The sequence below is a fragment of the Chiroxiphia lanceolata genome, chromosome 8 (assembly GCF_009829145.1).
Source record: "Chiroxiphia lanceolata isolate bChiLan1 chromosome 8, bChiLan1.pri, whole genome shotgun sequence".
NCBI lineage: Eukaryota > Metazoa > Chordata > Aves > Passeriformes > Pipridae > Chiroxiphia > Chiroxiphia lanceolata.
This window is the reverse complement of record NC_045644.1, coordinates 21,512,961-21,531,937: the sequence shown is the minus strand read 5'-3', so window position 1 is coordinate 21,531,937 and position 18,977 is coordinate 21,512,961. Positions and strand designations below refer to the sequence as shown.

Here is an 18,977-nt window from a genome sequence, read left to right as displayed (position 1 = left end):
AGCGACACCTAACACGGGTCTGTCAGCGTTCGTGCAGCCTGGCTGCAGCGGCCGGACGAGGAGACCCGTTCGCAGGTCCCTTCCAACCCTACTGTCCTGTGGCTGAAGGGGCTATAAATCCTCTCTGCCTCTACCGCTCCTGCATCCGTCTGTGCACACACCTGCCGCAGCAGTACCTGCAGCTGACAGGGAAAAGCCCGTGCTGTTCCACTGAGACACAGCAAGCTTCGAGCGAAGGCAGCTGCAGAGGTGGCTCTTCGACCAAGCAGGCGTTTAGGTGTTGCAGGAAAGAGCATCCTGATTAACTCCTGCTGAAGACCATAAACGGAGGGAACAGAAAACACCTTTTAGTAACAGAAATCTTGTTATTTTTTTTAATATCTACAGGTAGTTTTAAAGCTTCCTTGAAAGCTGCTTTTCTGTACCAACCTTAACTCCTGTGGTATTAAATTATTCTGTAAATGGGAAACTGGTTTGGGCTACACTATGTAAATCCAACGGAAGTATGCTAGAATTACCACTCAATTGCTCAGTTACACAATTGCTAAAAGACTCAATTCCTTAAGACCTAACTTAATATAATAATACTTCGGAATCATCAGTTATAATACAGGACATCAGTTAGTATAGACACAAGGCAAAGAAGTCTTCTTTATCTGTTAAGGAACAAGTTAAAGCAGAAATCTTTTTCCTTTCCTTTGAAAAGACAGGTCTGAACACTGCTCGGGCCTGCTCCAGCAGCACCCCACAGGGTCCTGTGCTGAGCTCCCAGCAGTGTAGCAGGCATGGGCCCTGCAAGGCAATTCCCACAAGCATCAGAAGGGGAGCTGCACGATTTACTCCATATGATTAATGTACAAGATCCACAACACCCATTATCACAATACCAGTTCAGTGGCAGGTTCTGGATATTATGTACATTCTGTAGGAGAGTAATCTCGAAAATATTCTACGGCAAACTTAGTATTGTTGGATATTCAGCAATGATTGTCATGTGCTTTCATACAGATTGTTCTAAGGTTATCAGGAAATTGTACAGTATCAATGTTCAAGGCTACAGTCAAGTTACACTGCCAGTTCACTCTGAACTTTATTTTTGCAATTAGCACCCCCCCAAACAAAACAAACTCCCCAACCAATCTATCCAGCTTCCCTGCTTTCTTAACTCTGAAATAGGAGCTCTATTTCTCTGAAAAGTTAAGAACACAGAAGTCATTAAGCTGACATTGCACAAGGTAAGGGCAATATTTGCCAAAGTAGACCAAAAAAACCCACCCCAATAATCAATGACTCAAAGTTGTGTTAGCAAAAAGGGAAATCTCTTTGCAAAACGGAAGTTCAGAAGGGGCAGAAAGTCAAAAACCAATCACTTAAGCAAATACTGAGACTGAACAGTATCTTTTGTCTGTTGACTCTTGTTGAATTTCTTATCATTCCGTGTGAATAACAACAACAACAATGAAAAAAAGAGACTGAACTTGGCCAGCAGAAGATTGGATTGTAAAGGAGCAATGAGTTAGACTTCATCCTTTCCCGTTTCCCCCCTCCCGCAAAATACAGGGTTTGGAAAAATAAGCAGTGTTTATTTACTAACAATGACATAAAATACATCTTAATATATTTTTATTTCTTTACAAATTAAAAGATGCATTGGAAAAACAAGTGAAGAAAATGAAAGGTTCATTCATGATTTCATTTCCACCCCCACACCCCCCAGTATTAATACTAGAAATTAGTATTTGTGGAAGTCTGTGGTTGCTGCACCTTATATTTCTGGGAAGTTCTTTTTTTCCCTCTGATTAAAAATCCTCTAGATTTTTTTGGTTGGAGGCAGTACATGGAGTAAAAAGTTGGCCACATTCATACAAAAACGCTGAAGGTTCTGTCAACTACATCTTGAAAGAGTTTCTCCATTACAATTTTCATATTCCCCTTTCTGTGTAGTGATGGGAGGGAAGACAAACTAGCAGCATTAGAAGAAAAATGGATTTATATACACGCTACAGGATATGGAACTAAAACCACAGCCAGATATTTTTTCTGATCTTAACAAGGACTTTCCTATGAAATATCAAGCCCAGATCACATGTTCTCTAATCCATCCACATTCTTCCTTCCACTTTTAGTGCTACTGGTAGCTTAAACTCCTGGGTATTGGAAGAACACTTGTTAAGTGTTCAAGCTAAAATATACAAGCCCCCTTTCAAAAGTGAATAAACGAAGCCCTTAGAATTCTGAATTTGATTACACTAGCTCCCTCTTCACAGGAGTCTTCTCATCCACCCTCGCAAAATGGAGCAGCAGAGCAGCCAAAGTGGATGGATTAATCTGTCTGAGGTATTTTAGTTTAACAAACAGGCTTATAAAAAGGTTTTGTGCAAGCTGATCAGTAGGTAGAACAGGGGAGGGTATAAACATCCAGTAATGAGACTCTTTGCTATGGCCCAGATGCTTTCAATAACCAAAATCAGGTACTTATGATACCTACTACAGTACAGTCTAACTCTTAAGTTTTTGTCTCTCCTTCCTTGTATTCCAGGGTACAAAGCAATCTCAAAAATTCGCATCAGTATAAATCAAACTCCTGCTTGTTTGCTATGATTCACAATAATATGGTTGAAAATGGCCACTTCCTTATCATCCAGTTCCTACACAGCCCCCCATCACCTTGTTAAACATATTTTCTGCTTAAGGTTAAGAGGATTTTGTTCCCACCACCATCTGATAGACAGGTAAGCTCTGCAGGAGAGGCCATGGAACATGGATTGAGTAGGACAATACAGAGCCATGCAATGAGAAGGAAAGGAGTCACCACACACGCCAACAGGAAGTACCATCTCTACCCCTACACTGTTTAGAAGCTGTTGATTTTTGCCCACTGAACTATTAATTACTCCATTACAGATCTGCACAGCAACTTATAGTACAGGGAAGATTGTGGAGAAAAATTTGTCCTGCTGCCTCCTCACTTAGCTCTCATTTCATTTTTCATGGCTTTCTGGTTCAGACAGCCGCATGATACATCTCTGCTCTGACACATCGTGTTTCCCTCTTTAGAGAAGACACAAAATGTTTGGCTGCTCCAGCTCCCGTCACCTGACCTACCTCTCGTCCTCCCCACCTGTGCATCACCTTCACACTTGGAGCATGCACACACACCCACATGAACACACAGCAGCTACCAGAAATTTTGAAGAGTTATCGCTTTTTCACCCAATGTTGAATCATGTACAGTGAACTGAAAAAAACCTACATTCATTACGACAGGATTAGCGAGCATGGGGTGGGGGGTGAACTCCTGCCAAGCACAGGAAACAATTTAGATGCAAATAAAAGACCTGGTATCAAAGGCCTTTTTTTTTTTTTTTTCAGCCCTCACCAGGAAAATATTTCATCTCTCATACAGGATTGGGAAAGGTTGAAAGGATTTCTGCTTATGCAACATGTATTAAAAATTATGGAATTGTACAGATTTCTATGTTGTCCTTTTTGAGGGCGCTGGGCCTTCTGATCAGGTCATTAGTGGAGACTGAAATGTCACTGCTGAGTTCCAGCACCACTCACTCCTCTAGCTCAGTAGCTGCCGAATCTCCTTGTGCATGTGACACAGGAAGTCCACATATGAAGCCCCCCCACTCAGGCTCTTGTCCTCCACTAGAAAGTGTTTGAACAGCATTTCCAGCTTATCTTCTTGCTTCACAATTATCAACTACAAAACAAACGAACAAACAAACAAAACAAAACAAGAACAAAACCAACAGTGAGTAGGTAGTAGAATTATTCTTCTTGGGGAAAAAAGAGCAAAAAGCCAATGGCTCAAAAACCCAAAGACAGATAACCAGAATCCTGGCGTATATGGCTTATGTACTTTGACTCCTGTAAATCAACTGGGTTAAGTCTAAATCCTTTCTAAATAGAAGAAAAATACCACATATGTGGTTTGCAGAGTAGTATGTTGTAATAGGTCTGAAGAAATTAGTTTTAGAACTATGATAAGCAGAAAACTAGTGACATTTTTTTTTTCAGATCCTTGAAAACTTTGAATCACATTTATGAGATTGGGAAGAATAAGTTCAGCACTGTAGCATTACCAGGTATCACCTGCTCTACAAAAAGGGAAGGGGATTTAAAGCTGTGAATGGGGGACAGCATTTTTACCTTCATGTAGCGGGATCTCTGCCCTTGAAGCATGTCAACAATAGATCGTACTTTCTTTGAAAAGGGGTTTTCCAAGACAGGCAGGGCACTCTGGAATGAAAGATATCCAATCCCCATTAGTCATGTGAAGTACAGCAACATTAAATAAAACTCAGCAGTTTCGTCATATTATATAAGGGTATGGACATATCTACCCCCATTAACATACAATCTCTTTGACCTCAACTACTTAAAAGAGAATATAACATGATATCAGAATTAAAGGTCATTTATTTGTTCCATTTAGTTATCAACTGTTCTCTTCACTGTTAGTGATGTGGCTTGCCAAGTAAACGTAGGCAAAAGCACGCCCAGCATGCCCAGACTAGGGACATTTCCACTAGTTTCACATATCTGTGCTTCTCTTGTTCCCAGTATGAAAAATGTAACGCTATTTTCTCAACTGGCTTTCTCATTGTTTTTTAAGTTTTGGGTGACTATCACAGACAGTAGCTCCCACACTGCCATCCAGCTCACCAAGGTGTTGCTAATCTGACCGAAGGATGACACTCCAAAGAGGTTCTGGATCAGGCCTTGCTGCACGCTGACTCCCACCCACACAAAGATGTTCAGCCCATTCTCCAGCAGGTATATATCACCCTTGGAGAGACGCTCCTCTGAGTTCCGAATGGCTGCTGGCAAGGAATCACTGTCAACATCTGCTTTGGTCTGTTTTAGAGTGAAATAAAAATTAAAATCAGTAAAATAAAATCAAGGTTATAAAACAAGAACATCTTACGAAGTCCTGAAAATTTCTGCCACTAAGACCCCAATGATTTTTTCATTTTTAGGACTCATAAGACTACAGTAGCTGTGACTGTGGTATCATCTTCCTTAGCTTAGTTTTCTTACTGAATGTGACACAGAGAGATTCTTGGTCAGCAAAAGAGAACACAAGGCTTCTGTGAAATTACTCTGAAGTTCCAATATAACCTCCTGGACTAGGAATGTAATTAGTTTTTAGTATTATTCCAGCAACTATGCTACTGAAAAGTCAGAACGGTATGTAGAGTTGCCATTCAGTGATGAAAATTACTACAAAAAGTTGTAAGAAGCTTTAGGACTTTTTAAAAAAGACTATGAAAGGATCAAAAGTGTCTTTGCCACTGTTCATATGCTCACAGCTCAGGAAAAAAGCATCCTCCAGCAAGTTTACAAGATCCAGTAATGCATCTATCACCGAGTGAAATTAAGTGAAATATCCCCGCAGATGGCAGATCCCAAATACTTCTCAAATCACTTTCCCTTGCTAACAAATAAATGCCAGTCCTTAAGACAAGTCAAGACAAGAGCAAGTCTCAAGCGGTAAGAACATCTTGAATTACTCACCAGGGGCAAAAGCCTGGGATAAAAGAAAACATTTGTTTCGGCGACATCCATGGATGTCACTAACTGCCGAATGTAGGCACGGTCATCCGTTGTGACCTCCGGACCAGGCTGAAGGACGTCGCTCTTCAACACACAATTCAAGTACACAGGAAGCAGCTTCATGCATTCAGGGAGGATCAGCTACAAGTCACAAGGAGACAGAAGCTGGTCAGCTGTCTTGCTGAATAAGCCTATGTTTGACAAAATGAAGCTTGCATGAACCAACAAAGTGTGGTACAGCTATGAGGAGTGAAAGCTGATAGCCTTATTATATCTTGCAAAAGAACATAAAACTTATCCCTGCTCCCTGGGCTCCAGACAGATGTTCAAGAAGCCATTCTCAGCTATAGTTTTACTTTCAGCCTCTCTACTTTCCTGACTCTTCTCTTTACAAATTTCTGCTGAGCAAAGCAATTGACTTTATTTGAGCAGGCTAAGTAGGAAGATGATTCCTTTTTAATTCCTGAGCCTGGAATTCAAGCAAAAGCATCCGAGTTTACCTGTCCAGCAGAAGAGGGACTAGCACAGTTCTTTCGATAGCAAGCGAGGATCTGGGCACACTGGTTGATCAGTGCATCTCGTACAGTCTTTACTGGGCTATTCAGAACTCCACGATATGCTGCACAGGAAGAGGAAAGAGATGGACTGCTGTCAAGTGAGTGCTCATGAACAGCAAAAAACCCAACACTACTTCCACAAAGTAAATCTAAACAACTATTGCTTATGAAAGTGTTTATTCCTTCCGCTTCAATAGGAATATATCATCACTTTCCTACAAGTTTGAAGACCCGAAGAAGCTCATTTACTCTGTTTTATTACATGTTCTTGAACTCTCCATCTCCCCTGTACTTAAAATACACTTAACATGGGGTTCTATAAAAACTGTTTTTATAGCCTGGCCATCCTCCTTTAAAGGTCTGAAAATGGACTGTTTCTGTTTAATGGTAATAAACATACACAGCTCTAAATCTCTGTTGGATTCCTAAGCTTTTACTGCAAACTAGAAAACGTAAATAGGGTACAATGCAAGAGAGTATGATATTTAACCCAGATCTATAAACAAAGGCCACCATTTCCTATTGCCAGAGCATAATTCTGGAACAGTTAAAGAATGAATTAAACCAGACCAAAAATAAATGCAAGGATGAATTCAGACAGCTGTCAATACAAACTGTTACTAAAAATATTTAGACAAGAACTTGTATGAAGAATAAGCCTACAACCTCCATCTGTACCTCTCGTCCTAACCAGCAATAGTATCGTCACAGCTTTATGCTCTTTCCTCTAACTGACTGAAGTATCAGGATTTCCACCTGACATTTGAAGTAAGAAGAATAAACAGGTATCATTGGATGACAACAGATATTTTACCAGCAGTTAAAGGTTGCAATTCCTGTTACCAAAATTACCCTTACCATACTTAGCCAAGTAGTTGATGAGTGTGTCTGTCTCACAGTTTCGATAGAGGTCAGCAAGCTGTGTGCAACAGTTCAAGGAGAGGTTGTGAATGCGGAGTCGTCGCTGTCCTGCACAACTTGTATATAACAGAGCACACTGTAGAAGACAAAAATGCCAACATACAGAAAAATGAGGTCCTGCTACAATAAGAAGGGCAGGGCTTGAATATACTTCATTAAAAGTTAGGACTCAGATGCATAAACAAATTAGATAATTACGTAAAAGCCTTGCACAATCAGCTAAAAGCATATGCTAAGAATTGGGGTCAGTGAAAGATAACAAGTAGCAATTTTAGCAGTTGTATTAAGGGACCTGGTCTTAGAAAATAAGACTGTAATTTGAAGCAGTCTAGGTCACCCTGAGAGCAAGTATGTTGAAAGATCAAGGGTATAGAAAGAACAAACAGTTCCTTGAAGAAATGTCTAATAATTCAGTTCAACTGCCAACTCACTTCTTTCTCCTAGAAAGCCTACCCCTCCTCACCTGAAGGAGTGCACCACTGTCTTCACTCAATTTGTCATCATGCTTGAATTCCACTGTAATTGTTTTATCACAGTCCAAACCTGCCATCTCTACATCAGTTGTGTTGCTCATATAGAAAGCTCCAAAAAAGTCAGTTGCTCGAATACCTAAAAGTGGAAAAAACCCAACATGAACCACAACTTTCAACAGAATAAAAAGACAGACAGCCTTTGGAATTGACACTAAGTTATCCTGGCAGATTGCAGCACGGATCTTTCCAGGGTTTCAATAAAGTCTTAGAACTCCAAAGCTTTAGCAGAGCTTTTTGCATAGTCTAGTCTCAATATATTTTAAATTAGGGAAAAATCTCTTACTTCCCATGGGACATGCTTGAAGTAGTCAATTTGTTAAGATTCATCCATGCTAACACCCACCTGTGCTTGTGCGCACTCTCATTACAGCATCAAATCCCACTTCTTTCTGGACATCTCTTCTCAAGTCATTCAGGAACCTATCCTGGTCTGTCTCCAGCTAGAAAACAAGCAGTAATTGAAATTTCATATTCCCATAAATCAGAGCTGCTTCATAAACCATTAAGTCATTTAAAACCAGATACTACTGCCTGCAGTCTCACTGTAAAAGTCAGCCATCATACAAGGCTCAGTGCCCAGCTAATAAAATACTGTGCTCAAAGGTAATGGCATAGCTCTTCCTGTTGTGGATTTTATTATTAACAAAGATGTTTGTGCAAAGACACAAAGCTAACAAAATCATTTTGGTGAACATCTTGAAATTTAAGTAGCCATTTATTTCCAAATAAATACTTCTTCACTACAATTCACACTATGAAAATAGAAATATTAACTAAACAATAATTCTTACTTCTCTCAAATACCAGTCTGAGTCAATGTCACTCCTACCTGGAAATATGCATACTTATAAATGGAGCCTCCTGTCTGGTAAGGTACTACACCCAGTGTAGCCACATCTAAATACTGGTTTGGAAACAGGAATAGATCCACACAGCAGCCCTGGGCCACACAGTCCTTGGCCAAGTTGTTGTAAAAGCTTGTCTGTGGTTGAAACAAAGTCTAAGAAATGAAATCAGAGATAAGATTAGAAGTTTGTGGTAAGAAAAAGAAAGTGAGATACAGTTTATAATCCCAGTCAATACAATTTTATACTTTAAGTCTCTCTGTAGGGAAATTAGGATCATATAAATTCTCCCTGATTCTGCCTTTGAAGAACTGTTAATTATTATGAAAATTATTACACATTCTTCTTTAATTGTAAGTTCAGCACATTTACTTTAATTCGGTATTTTATCCTGTATAATAATCTAGAGCTAACTCTTCTTGTTCCTAGACCAGAGCTGCCCTTATGATGTCAAGTCTCCAAAGCCCGGCCTGGGAATGGAAAATAAAAGGGTAATGCTAAAAGATATTAGCTGGGACTGTTACATTATGTGCTATCCTTGTGATTTTTAAAATGTTGTTTCAGTTATTTTATTCCATAAAGAGTGTAATATACACCCTTATGCAAGGATCATGCAAATCATTATTACCTTCTCCTTATCTGTGTTGATCAGCTTCCTATCATCCCTGTTCTTTAACTTTCCTGGGGCCTCTGCGATGGGCAGAGAGGTGTGGAAAATGAAGAGTTTGCCAGCACATTCAGCTGCCTGCAGGAAAGTGAATACAATAACAGAGGTTAGAAAGATTTTTAAAAACTGTAAAGGAAACTGCGATTCAAGAACAAACATTCAAGCATCCTCATCACACTTTTACATCAGGGTGACTCCCTCCAGACACACAGGCTGATTGTCACTTGGTTACTTCACTGTTGTCCAACACAGGGAGCGCAGATTACTGGTCAGTTACAGAAAGGCAAGTTCCAGTTCTACTGGATTTGTGCTAGTTCCATGGCAGGGAGAAAAGGACTTGCTCCAAGGAGATAGAACAGTAAGCAGGACCCAGACACAAAAGGTTTTGTGCAAATGTGTTGCACTGCCTTCTTCCCTGATTTGCAGCTACTGAGTTTGTGGGAAAAAAGTCACAGAAATGGCAAAGAATTTTGTAATCTGAGCTTCAACAGATCATTAATTTTAAACTGAAACTGTGTCAGCACTAGCCAATGCTTAGTAGGTTATTTTCTTTGACATATGCAGTATGTAAAAAAAATCAATCAGTAATTTTTATTATTTCTTGATTGAACAATTGTCAAGAAAACTGAGTTTAAGAGAGACTTTTAAGGTTTATCCCCCTGTACCCAGCATTGAGAAGGCTGCACCTTGACCTCTTGGGCCCCTCACTACAAGGAGATTGAGGTGCTGTAGCATGTCCAGAGAAGGGCTATGGAGCTTGTAAAGGGTCTGGAGCACCAGTCTTCCTTGAGGAGCGGCTGAGGGAGCTGGGGTTGTTTAGCCTGGAGAAAAGGAGGCTCACAGGAGACCTTATCGCTCTCTACAACTACCTGAAAGGAGGCTGTAGCCAGGTGGGGGTACGCCTCTTCTCCCAAGTAACAAGCAATAGGACAAGAGGCCTCAATAGGCCTCAGGTTGCACCAGGGGAGGTTTAGATCAGATATGGGGAAAAACTTCTTCACTGAAAGGATTGTCAAGCATTGGAACAGGCTGCCCAGGGAAGTGGTGGAGTCACCATCCCTTGTAGGTATTTGAAAGATGCGTGGCTGTGGCACTTAAGGGCATGGTTTAGTGATGGACTTGGTAGTGCTGGGTGAATGGCTGGACTTGATCTTAAAGGTCTTTTCCAACCAAAATGATTCCATCACTTACATGACAGACAAATAGAGCAAACTGTCAACAGTTTTTGGGCAGAATCATACAGGTAATTACTTCAATCAGTAGCTACAAGTCAGACTTAAACATGTTGAACTTCATCTGGATGAAGTACTAGAATAGAAGAACTTTAGGAAAGGTTTACTTGGTTAGCACATTATTGCGGACAACTTCAACAAATGGCATTCTCTCTTTTTATTTAAGATTCTACCAGAATTTCAGGCACAGGATTAGAAAGACACCAAATTACAGAACACCTCCATGAGGCTTCAGAGACTTCAGCACTTGGTTTTAAGGCTGGAGGTCTTTTTTTTCCTGTAGATTCTATAAACTCTTTAAAGCAAAACCCGGATAGATAACTGAGAGTAAGCCACATGTCTTGCACTTTGAAAAAATACTTAAAAAAAGAATTGGGTAGAGAACATATAGGTAGCTACACAAAACTGAAGGTACATCCACGTGAAGAATGAGTCAAGTACTCTGTACATGTAATGCATCTACCACAAGGAGCTTACAAAAAGGTTCAGAATTGTCTTATTAGTGTGTGTTTGCAGAATATGAACTTCAAAGTACTTGGGTTGAAAGCAGTTTGTCATAACAACACATTTACTAACCTTCAGTGCCTCCAGCCCTGCTTGAATTACAGGTGCAAAAACAGTTTCTGTTTCTCTTGTGTCTGCAAACATTTCTGGAATCTGATCCAGCAAACTAACAAAGAAAAAGAAAAAAAAGAGGAATTCAAGATTCCATTTAATTGGAAAAGCCACACAGTTGTAGTTGATGATCTACAAGACTGAGGTGGTTTAAACAGAAGTCCCCAACATGTCTGTAAATTTACATAACTTTTACAGTATTTGACATCTCAGCTATGAAAAAAATCCTTTGTTATGCTTCATTGGCTTCCCTCATCCATATCCTCAGTGTTTGCCGTATAGCCTCAACTGATGCCTACTCTCATAGCTCTTCTGTATTCCTTCTCTTTTAATATATCCCAATATGTATAGGTAAGTAAATTCTTAGGAAATACTAGTGACAATTGGCCTCTGTTTGCCAAGCATCCTGTGTACTATTCAAAGATTAATAGGTTTAATCCACAGGTTTGTATTTAGGCTTGTTAATGCATTACAAAACAGGCTGGAAACCTTCTCTGAAAACATGCAGTGCCAGGTCTAGATCCCAAAACACAGTTAGCTACACACCATAGTTTAATTACAGTTCAAGTATCACGTTAAATAGTTTACAAAAACTTTACTAATTAGTTTCTTTCCTTCTAGATTTGATCTTCTCTATCCCATTTGCTCTATTTTCTCCACAGAACCAAAACTGGACACCACTGTTGTCTCAGTTTGCAATTATTTAAGAAGTTGCCTTAAAGACAGTGACTCAGTATTCTTATGGCTTTCACTCTGCATCATTCTAGTTGTGTTTTGTTGTGGCTTTGTTTTGCGTGGGGGTTTTTTTTGTGTGTGTGTTTGTTTTCCCTTCTCCCCAGAAATGCCCTTCTGCACTAAATTCCCTTACATATGTTTTCTGATACACTGGACTATGAGCCAAATACACCCTTAGCCCATGAATTTTCCCATCCTGCTTTGCCAGCTTAATCTCAAAGAGTATAGGAAGTTAAATAAAATACATGGAGAGACTTCTAGGTGAGTAACGCGACAGTTAAGCACACAACATCTGAATCTACCATACAGGTATTTTACTACAACCACTGTAAATCAATTTATGTTACCTGGTAATAACTGTCCTGGACTCATTCACGTTCACCAGAAAACCATCCAGGAGTGGCACAAACATATCTGCCACATCTGAGACAACCATCATTTGTGGCTGTGCCAGTGAGCTCTTCACATTATAGAAGTGTAACACTTTGTTGTAGGTGACAAAGCCTACTCGAATGGCTGATTCTTCCATGTTGCCTTCCCTGTAAGAGACACACTTGCCTTCACATCTAAGTAAGAAGGGAAACCATTACACATAACCCAACACAGTAAGGGAAAAGTAAATGGAAGTGAAATTCTTTTTCACCCACAGGGGTATCAAGAAAAATGTTCTGTTTGGTCCTTTTCTGGAGAAAAGCTTGACAGGATTATCAAATAATTTCTTAATTTCTACAGTTTTTTAAAGAGAAAAAGTAACAGTATCCTCCATTTTCACCAGCTACAGTAGTTCACAATATACCTACCTGGGCAGGTAATCTAGGAGTGACTTTAATTCTTCACATATTAGCCTCACTAAGCCACTCTTCACAGCATTGTAAGACACATCAATCATGAAAATGAAAGCAGGTGGACTGGGAAACTTGTTATTCTGTGGAAGAGGGGGATGAAATCACATTACTGCCACGTAACGTAGCTCACATAACAGCTCTCTAAGACAAAGACTGGTCAAAACTTTAATAGCTTTTATGTACTTTTGTACTCATGAGCAGCACCTGTTTCTTCAGCTCATTCTCCTACTCTTTTCCAACTAACAGACATGTAATCACATTGTGCTTGAAATGGACTGGTATCAAATACCCTAAACTGATTTTACCATTGGTCAGAGAAGAACAGTCTAGTTATAACTAAATCATCCATTTACATGACTAGGCTGGATCACAAAAGCAGACAGGCAAGATTCCTGCCAGTTCTCAAGACTTTGGAATCTGACCAGTCTCATTATAGGTGATTTCACCAATATAAATCAAAAGATTTTCCTCTCCAAGAACTGCAACCTTTTCGTTCTTAAAGCTGGGAAGATCACATCTTGTTTGAATAAAAAATTATTATTATGCTGTTAGAATATAATTGTTTTTTTCTCTTAAAGTAAAGCTGAGGCATCAGAAGGCAACTGGTACAAAGTTGCAACATTTAGACTTCTATTTTCCGAGCATATATTTCAGCAGAAATGTAAGTTGTTTGAACAAATATCTTGTACATATTTTTCCTATTCCTTAGAAGTTAATTATTATTTAAATCTTTAATTTAAAGGCAAACCTGCTCTCACAACATGTATTTCCACACTATTCTTGCGCTTTTAACCACTGTGGCTGTATTTGAAATTAAGTTCAATAGGTAAGGTCTGCCTTAGGCAACAGGTGGCACATTGCATAGTTACTATTGTGCTTATCTTGAATCTCTCCTACAATCCCCTTTGCCCTACTGCACAAGAGTCCCTTCTGTACAGAATTCCTAAGGTAACAGCAGCTATAGCTGTTCATATGGTTCCAGAAAAAAAAGAGAGACAGCTCTAATAAAATTATATTATGTCATGTGTGATCAGGACTTCCTCTGCTTTGGGAAGTAAGCAGACAAGCATGTTATTTTACACAATAAAGTGGGTTGGATTAATGCTGTTAATTACCTCTGCCAGATAGAAATCAGTCCCAGACAGTTCATGGCATTCTTACTTTTCAGAAAATAGGCTTTTTACTTAAAAGCAAAATAAATATAGTAATAAACACGTACTACTGTACCTTGCAATAGTCAACTGTTGCTAGAAACTCATAAGACCCCAATGACAACTCAGGTCGGTCATAGAAGTCTACTCGCTTTCCAGTATGATCCAAATGCTGGAAGTAGTGAGGTGGCACTGGGAAAAGAAAAGTCATTAAGTTCAGTGACATGCCCATGATAAACAATGTGACTGGAGAGCCAAAATGACAACAGCTGTTTCAAATAAAACTCCAGGGAAGTTAGCTAGCACTCTGGGCTAGCACACAAGTATTACTAAAAAATATTACTGCAATTTAAGAACATCATTAAAGCAAAAAAACATAAACTTATTCCAGTTGTCTTGCGCACCAGATGACACACTGTATAGTCACTGTTGTATTTTTCTTGAATCACCTTTCCATTCTCATTTTACATTTCATATCAGAAACATCACTACAACACACTTCTAGGATTATTCTGAAGGATTTAGTTCAAAGGAAAAATATAACCATCTCATATAAGTAGTAACAATGACTTAAAACAGAGTTTGAGGTAAGTTACAGGCTGACAAATTACATTACTGACTCAGATCAGGCTTACTAAAATACCGAGCTCCTTATTTTGTTATATGACTTAGTTTTTTTCCTTCCCTTCCCATGCTGCACAAGAATAAAGCCTCCAGGCACTGTTGTGTGCAGAGGCTGCCCTAATCCTTTTATCAGAATAGACAGGGTACTTCTTATGGTCGATTAAGAATGTCCAGCGCCCAGTACTTCTGTGCTGGTACGAGGCATCAGAAAATAGAATGGGTAATAATTAAAACTCAGTTTTTGCCTACAAAAGTCAGCTGCAGAAACAAAGCACTCCCATTGTGCCCCAAGAACTACCATGACAGAGAGTCCCTCCTGCAAACTGCCAGGGTGACAAAATGTATTCCAGCTATAGCTGTCTATAGCTCCAGGGGAGAATAAAATGAGGTTACCTGTCATGACCATACACACCACATTTAAATTATTCTAAACATTCAAAGTTTCAAAAGTTCAAAACAAAAAGTAATATTAAGACTATATATAAGAACCTATCACTATTCTCTCCAAGTACACACCTGGTACAAATTAATTGCCTGACTGTTTTTTGCTGAGAAAACAAAATTTGTCCTCAAGTTTTAGGTACAACTACATTGTATTTTCACAGCATTGCTTTCATCAGCAGTCTCTCAGCATCCCTCCCTTTTCTGCCTTTGCTCAGTTGTTACAGGTACAGCCATTCATACAGCTGCTGAATGAGCAGGGACAGGGAATGCACGCAGGCTGAAAATCACCAGATAAAACTGGTTTTTAAGGTTAACCGTTTCTAATCCCCATTTTGGTTAGTAAAACCACTTGTACAGCATAACTGAAGTGGTAAGAACAGTCCATTAAAAGCCATCAGTGTTACCAAATGAAACACTGAAAACATCATTGTAAGGTTTGTTGTACCTTACATTCCACTGTGCCTTCAAAACAAATCTAGAGATGTCATGCTATGAGCAGCAGATTGTGAATTCTGCTTAAAAGGAAGCACATTTTATATTAATTTAGAAGAGCAACCTACTGGCCTGTACTGAACACTCCTATTCAGATGTAGCAGAGTTAGCTGCAATCTCATCTCTAGGCAGTGTTTAAACAGGCTTTGTGAGGAAAAAAAAATCCTAACTCATGCTACTGACTATATCTTCATCTCAGTCTATCAAAGAAAAACGTAGATATGAAATACCCTAAGAAAATAAAATAAATAGTTTTCCAAACCACCAGGCATTATGCTACAAAAATCTCATATTAAAAACTCGGTACAATACTGCAATACATAAGCACCTACTTAATTTGAACATCATTTCAGAACCGAGCACTGAACACGCCTTATAATGATTTTTTTAAAAGACCAGACACACACTAAAGCAGAGTATTCATTATAAATGATCATAACATGATAAAGATTTATTTGCCTGCATCTTGTTCAAAGACCTTTCCAACAGAGCCTATAGACTGATTTCCAGAAGAAATCTTACCCTCAGTGACACAGCTGCAGAAACAACACTGGAACCTCCTTCCACCCTCAATGAATTGCATAAAAGGGCACATGTAAGCTTTGCACCTATTACATCGGACAGGACCGGATTCTCCATGGTCTACCAAATAAGGAAGGGTCTGTGGAAGCAGGAGAAAAAAACATAAAAAGAAAGGTCACATGATGATGAGAAAAAAGTGACCACATATAATGCAGAGCTTGAAACTATCTCCCTGTACATTGCATAGGATTTAACACTTTGGCAACTGTGGGAGAGTGTGCAGGGGATGAGAGAAGCCTGAACAAGTATTTCATAAATGCTTTCCAGTTCAAGCTTTAGCACAGCAGTTCTTTGTGGGTGAGTCATTAATGGGCTACCCCACTTTGTCAGTAGCCTGTTTGAAGAACATGACTGCAACACACCGCAGAGATGTATCCCAAGTGTACAAAAAAACCTGAAAGAATGACTGTGATAACCTCATGGGTAAAAAGTAACTCTTCACCTCTTATCTCCTTCCCTTGAAAAAGCAAGCTTTTCGACAAAAGCGAAGCCAGGCATTGCACACATTCAAGAACAGAGAATATCTTAAAAAATTTGCCTGATAAGACTTATTTTTGAATCCAACCATGAATTCAAAAGTTCTTGTTGTCTTGACCCCACTGTACAGCAAGTCATCAAAACTGTTATGTAGTGATACCATTTTTGAACTATTACTGCTAATATAACCTTTTTGCATCTAAATCAGAATAAGATTATTGGCAACTTCTGCAGCTTCTCATCATCAGAATGAGCAGGAAGCACTTTACAGTGACTGAGACAGAACCCATAAAAGTTACAGGTTGCATTCATAGCTCAAAGCACCCTTCATAATCATGAACGTAGCTCAAAAGAAAGTTTAACTACTTCTTTTTAAATTTTCTGTCAGTAAAGGTGTCTGGTCTTATTCTCTCAGTTACCCTAAACCTCTGATCATGTTTAATAGACAATATATTCTCTGAGCAGGAGTTGAGCAAATGCTCCAGTCACTTTCCTCTTCATGCCACAGATGTGTCACATTTTTCATTCAACCTCACTAATCATTTATTGACAGTACAATGGTTTTACAGCCAGAGCTTCTCATTTCCTATAGCCCAGGCTGACCTCTTCAGAGGAAACAAATTTTGAAGTTCTCGGAATGGCAGGCAATGTTGGTATTGTACTTCAACACAATCAGCCTTTTTCCTCAGCCTCTCCCCTCTGTGACATGCAAGCAAACTACAAAGTTGCTGTAAACATGCAGTGCTATGCATAACTTGTTACTAGCCACTTACTCCCAGAAGACACAGAGATACTTCTTTCCAAAGCCTCAAGCTTGGTTTTCTGAACATTGCATTAACGTAGGGCAAAGGTCCTGTATTTGGCAACCAGGTCCTAAATTTTTACATATTCTAGACTTATCTGAATGCTATAGTTTCATGAGATATTTTCATGAGACATTTATCCTCTCATTACTCCTATGTAAAGCTTTAGCTCTATTTACAGTCTTATTGCTTTGAACAGTTGAGTCTTCATCTGTTGGAAAGGCCCCTCCACAGGGAGTCTGCCCTCAACATAAAGAACTTCCAAATAGTAGAAGCTGACTGCTCTCCAGAGCAATTTTCTGATCCTAGCCATGTTTTTTTCTGGATACCACAAGTGTTTGTTCAAAGCCTAAACACACCAGAAGGTCGAACAACTCGTTACTTCTAAAGCTTCTCTAAAAACGTGCAGCTCCACAAGCCTCTGAGTTTCTCAGATAAGACCACATTCTCCTTCTGTGCTCCTTTTAAACTTCAGCCACAGCTCAGTTTTATCACAGACCACTTTTTGAAATTCAAACCACAGTTTAGGAACACTAATGAAATGCAACAGGAAAAAAACACCCTTAAAAGCCCCCACAAAATTGCTTTCCTCAGCAGATGCTAAACTTAGGTTTAACAGGGCACAGAACACTGCAGATGTATGTATCCAAATTTAATGAGGCTATTTGTCTTTACGACACTGCTCCAAGCAGGCTAACACCACACAGCAGCCAGAGAATTTAGACTATTGAACAAAATGTCTAACTCTGTAATAGTCTTGAAGCTTTCATGTTCTCAGTAACCAAACATGAGTGGGTAAAAGGCTAACCAACCACACATGACACCTAGAAGGAAATAAGTGCTGTAGAGGAAAGGGCAAAAACACAAGTGCAGTTCAGCAGTGCCCCATACTCAGTGCTGTGCTGTCATCCCACACAGTGCTGTGCATGCACACTAGGCAGCTTAACCAGTGCTGTTTCATACATTCTCCCCTAACTGCACAACTTGGCATTCTAGAAAAGACTTCACACCTCTGATTAGCAGCCATTTAAATACTTTAGACTAAAGAAACAGAAATCAGATGAAGTGTATGCCTTTGTGACCATCCTAGGATTTTGGTTATTTAGTCACAGTGCTTGACAGCTACTGTAAAAATGCTGAAATTATCACAGCAATCAAAATATTAAATGTTTTAAACACAGCATTCTTCTGCTTTACAGATCTCTATCACACACCTGTTGGAGAATCAAGGTTTACCTAGTCTTCATTACCTAAACATGCTCTCTCAACACATCTGTTAAATGCTGTCATGTAACAGCATTCTCCTGGTGAGTTCTGAGTACAGCAGGGCACGTGTAACTCCCCCCACAGCTCTCACCTCCTCCGGCGGCAGAGTAGCCAGCGGCTTTATGACGGCAGCGAGGGGAACTTGGGACTGTTTGGCCATATCAGAGGTGCAGGGAATATTGTAAGATGTGCATCTTATGTAGCGAGGGCTTGCATTACCTGGGGGACAAATAAAAAATCCCCACAAATTTCAGTACAAGTTGAGTTTATATTCAAGAGCAGAAACAAAGATACCTTCAGTTGTGCTGTCAAGCCAGAGACAGATACTACGAGCTTATCTAAACAATCGGTTTCAATCTATGGAAAACGTGAATTCAAATAAAATACCTCTTTATGATTAACTACATATAATAGAAGTTCTTAACTGAAAACAAATGAACTTGACTCCCCATCAACCTATACCTCTAAAAAGGCATTCCTGTTTCACTCTTTTTGCAGACAAACACACTGTAGACAGAAAACTCTACTCAAACTTTTCTACTGTTTGATTTTGTAATATTGGCTGAAGAGTAAAACACTTGATCATAGAATCAGATTCTGCATTTTTTTCTGGAACTTTAAAA

At 39.4% G+C, this 18,977-nt stretch overlaps 1 protein-coding gene across 7 annotated transcripts in view; it reads right to left on the bottom strand.

The window, feature by feature from the left end:
• Positions 1 to 1,566: 1,566 nt before the first annotated feature.
• The window catches only part of SEC24C (SEC24 homolog C, COPII coat complex component), a 38,846-nt gene continuing 21,435 nt past the window's right edge, over positions 1,567 to 18,977 (bottom strand). For all 7 annotated transcript variants that reach the window (XM_032695737.1, XM_032695742.1, XM_032695744.1 and 4 more), the window contains 16 exons: positions 18,446 to 18,573; positions 15,749 to 15,887; positions 13,743 to 13,858; positions 12,471 to 12,595; positions 12,018 to 12,209; positions 10,897 to 10,990; positions 9,050 to 9,166; positions 8,406 to 8,576; positions 7,920 to 8,016; positions 7,507 to 7,652; positions 6,981 to 7,119; positions 6,066 to 6,184; positions 5,527 to 5,706; positions 4,675 to 4,866; positions 4,159 to 4,248; positions 1,567 to 3,709 (listed from right to left, as the gene is read on the bottom strand). In XM_032695737.1, coding sequence (XP_032551628.1) covers positions 3,569 to 3,709; positions 4,159 to 4,248; positions 4,675 to 4,866; positions 5,527 to 5,706; positions 6,066 to 6,184; positions 6,981 to 7,119; positions 7,507 to 7,652; positions 7,920 to 8,016; positions 8,406 to 8,576; positions 9,050 to 9,166; positions 10,897 to 10,990; positions 12,018 to 12,209; positions 12,471 to 12,595; positions 13,743 to 13,858; positions 15,749 to 15,887; positions 18,446 to 18,573 — 2,186 coding nt within the window. In that variant the 3' untranslated portion in view covers positions 1,567 to 3,568. The remainder of the gene's footprint in view (positions 3,710 to 4,158; positions 4,249 to 4,674; positions 4,867 to 5,526; positions 5,707 to 6,065; positions 6,185 to 6,980; positions 7,120 to 7,506; positions 7,653 to 7,919; positions 8,017 to 8,405; positions 8,577 to 9,049; positions 9,167 to 10,896; positions 10,991 to 12,017; positions 12,210 to 12,470; positions 12,596 to 13,742; positions 13,859 to 15,748; positions 15,888 to 18,445; positions 18,574 to 18,977) is intronic.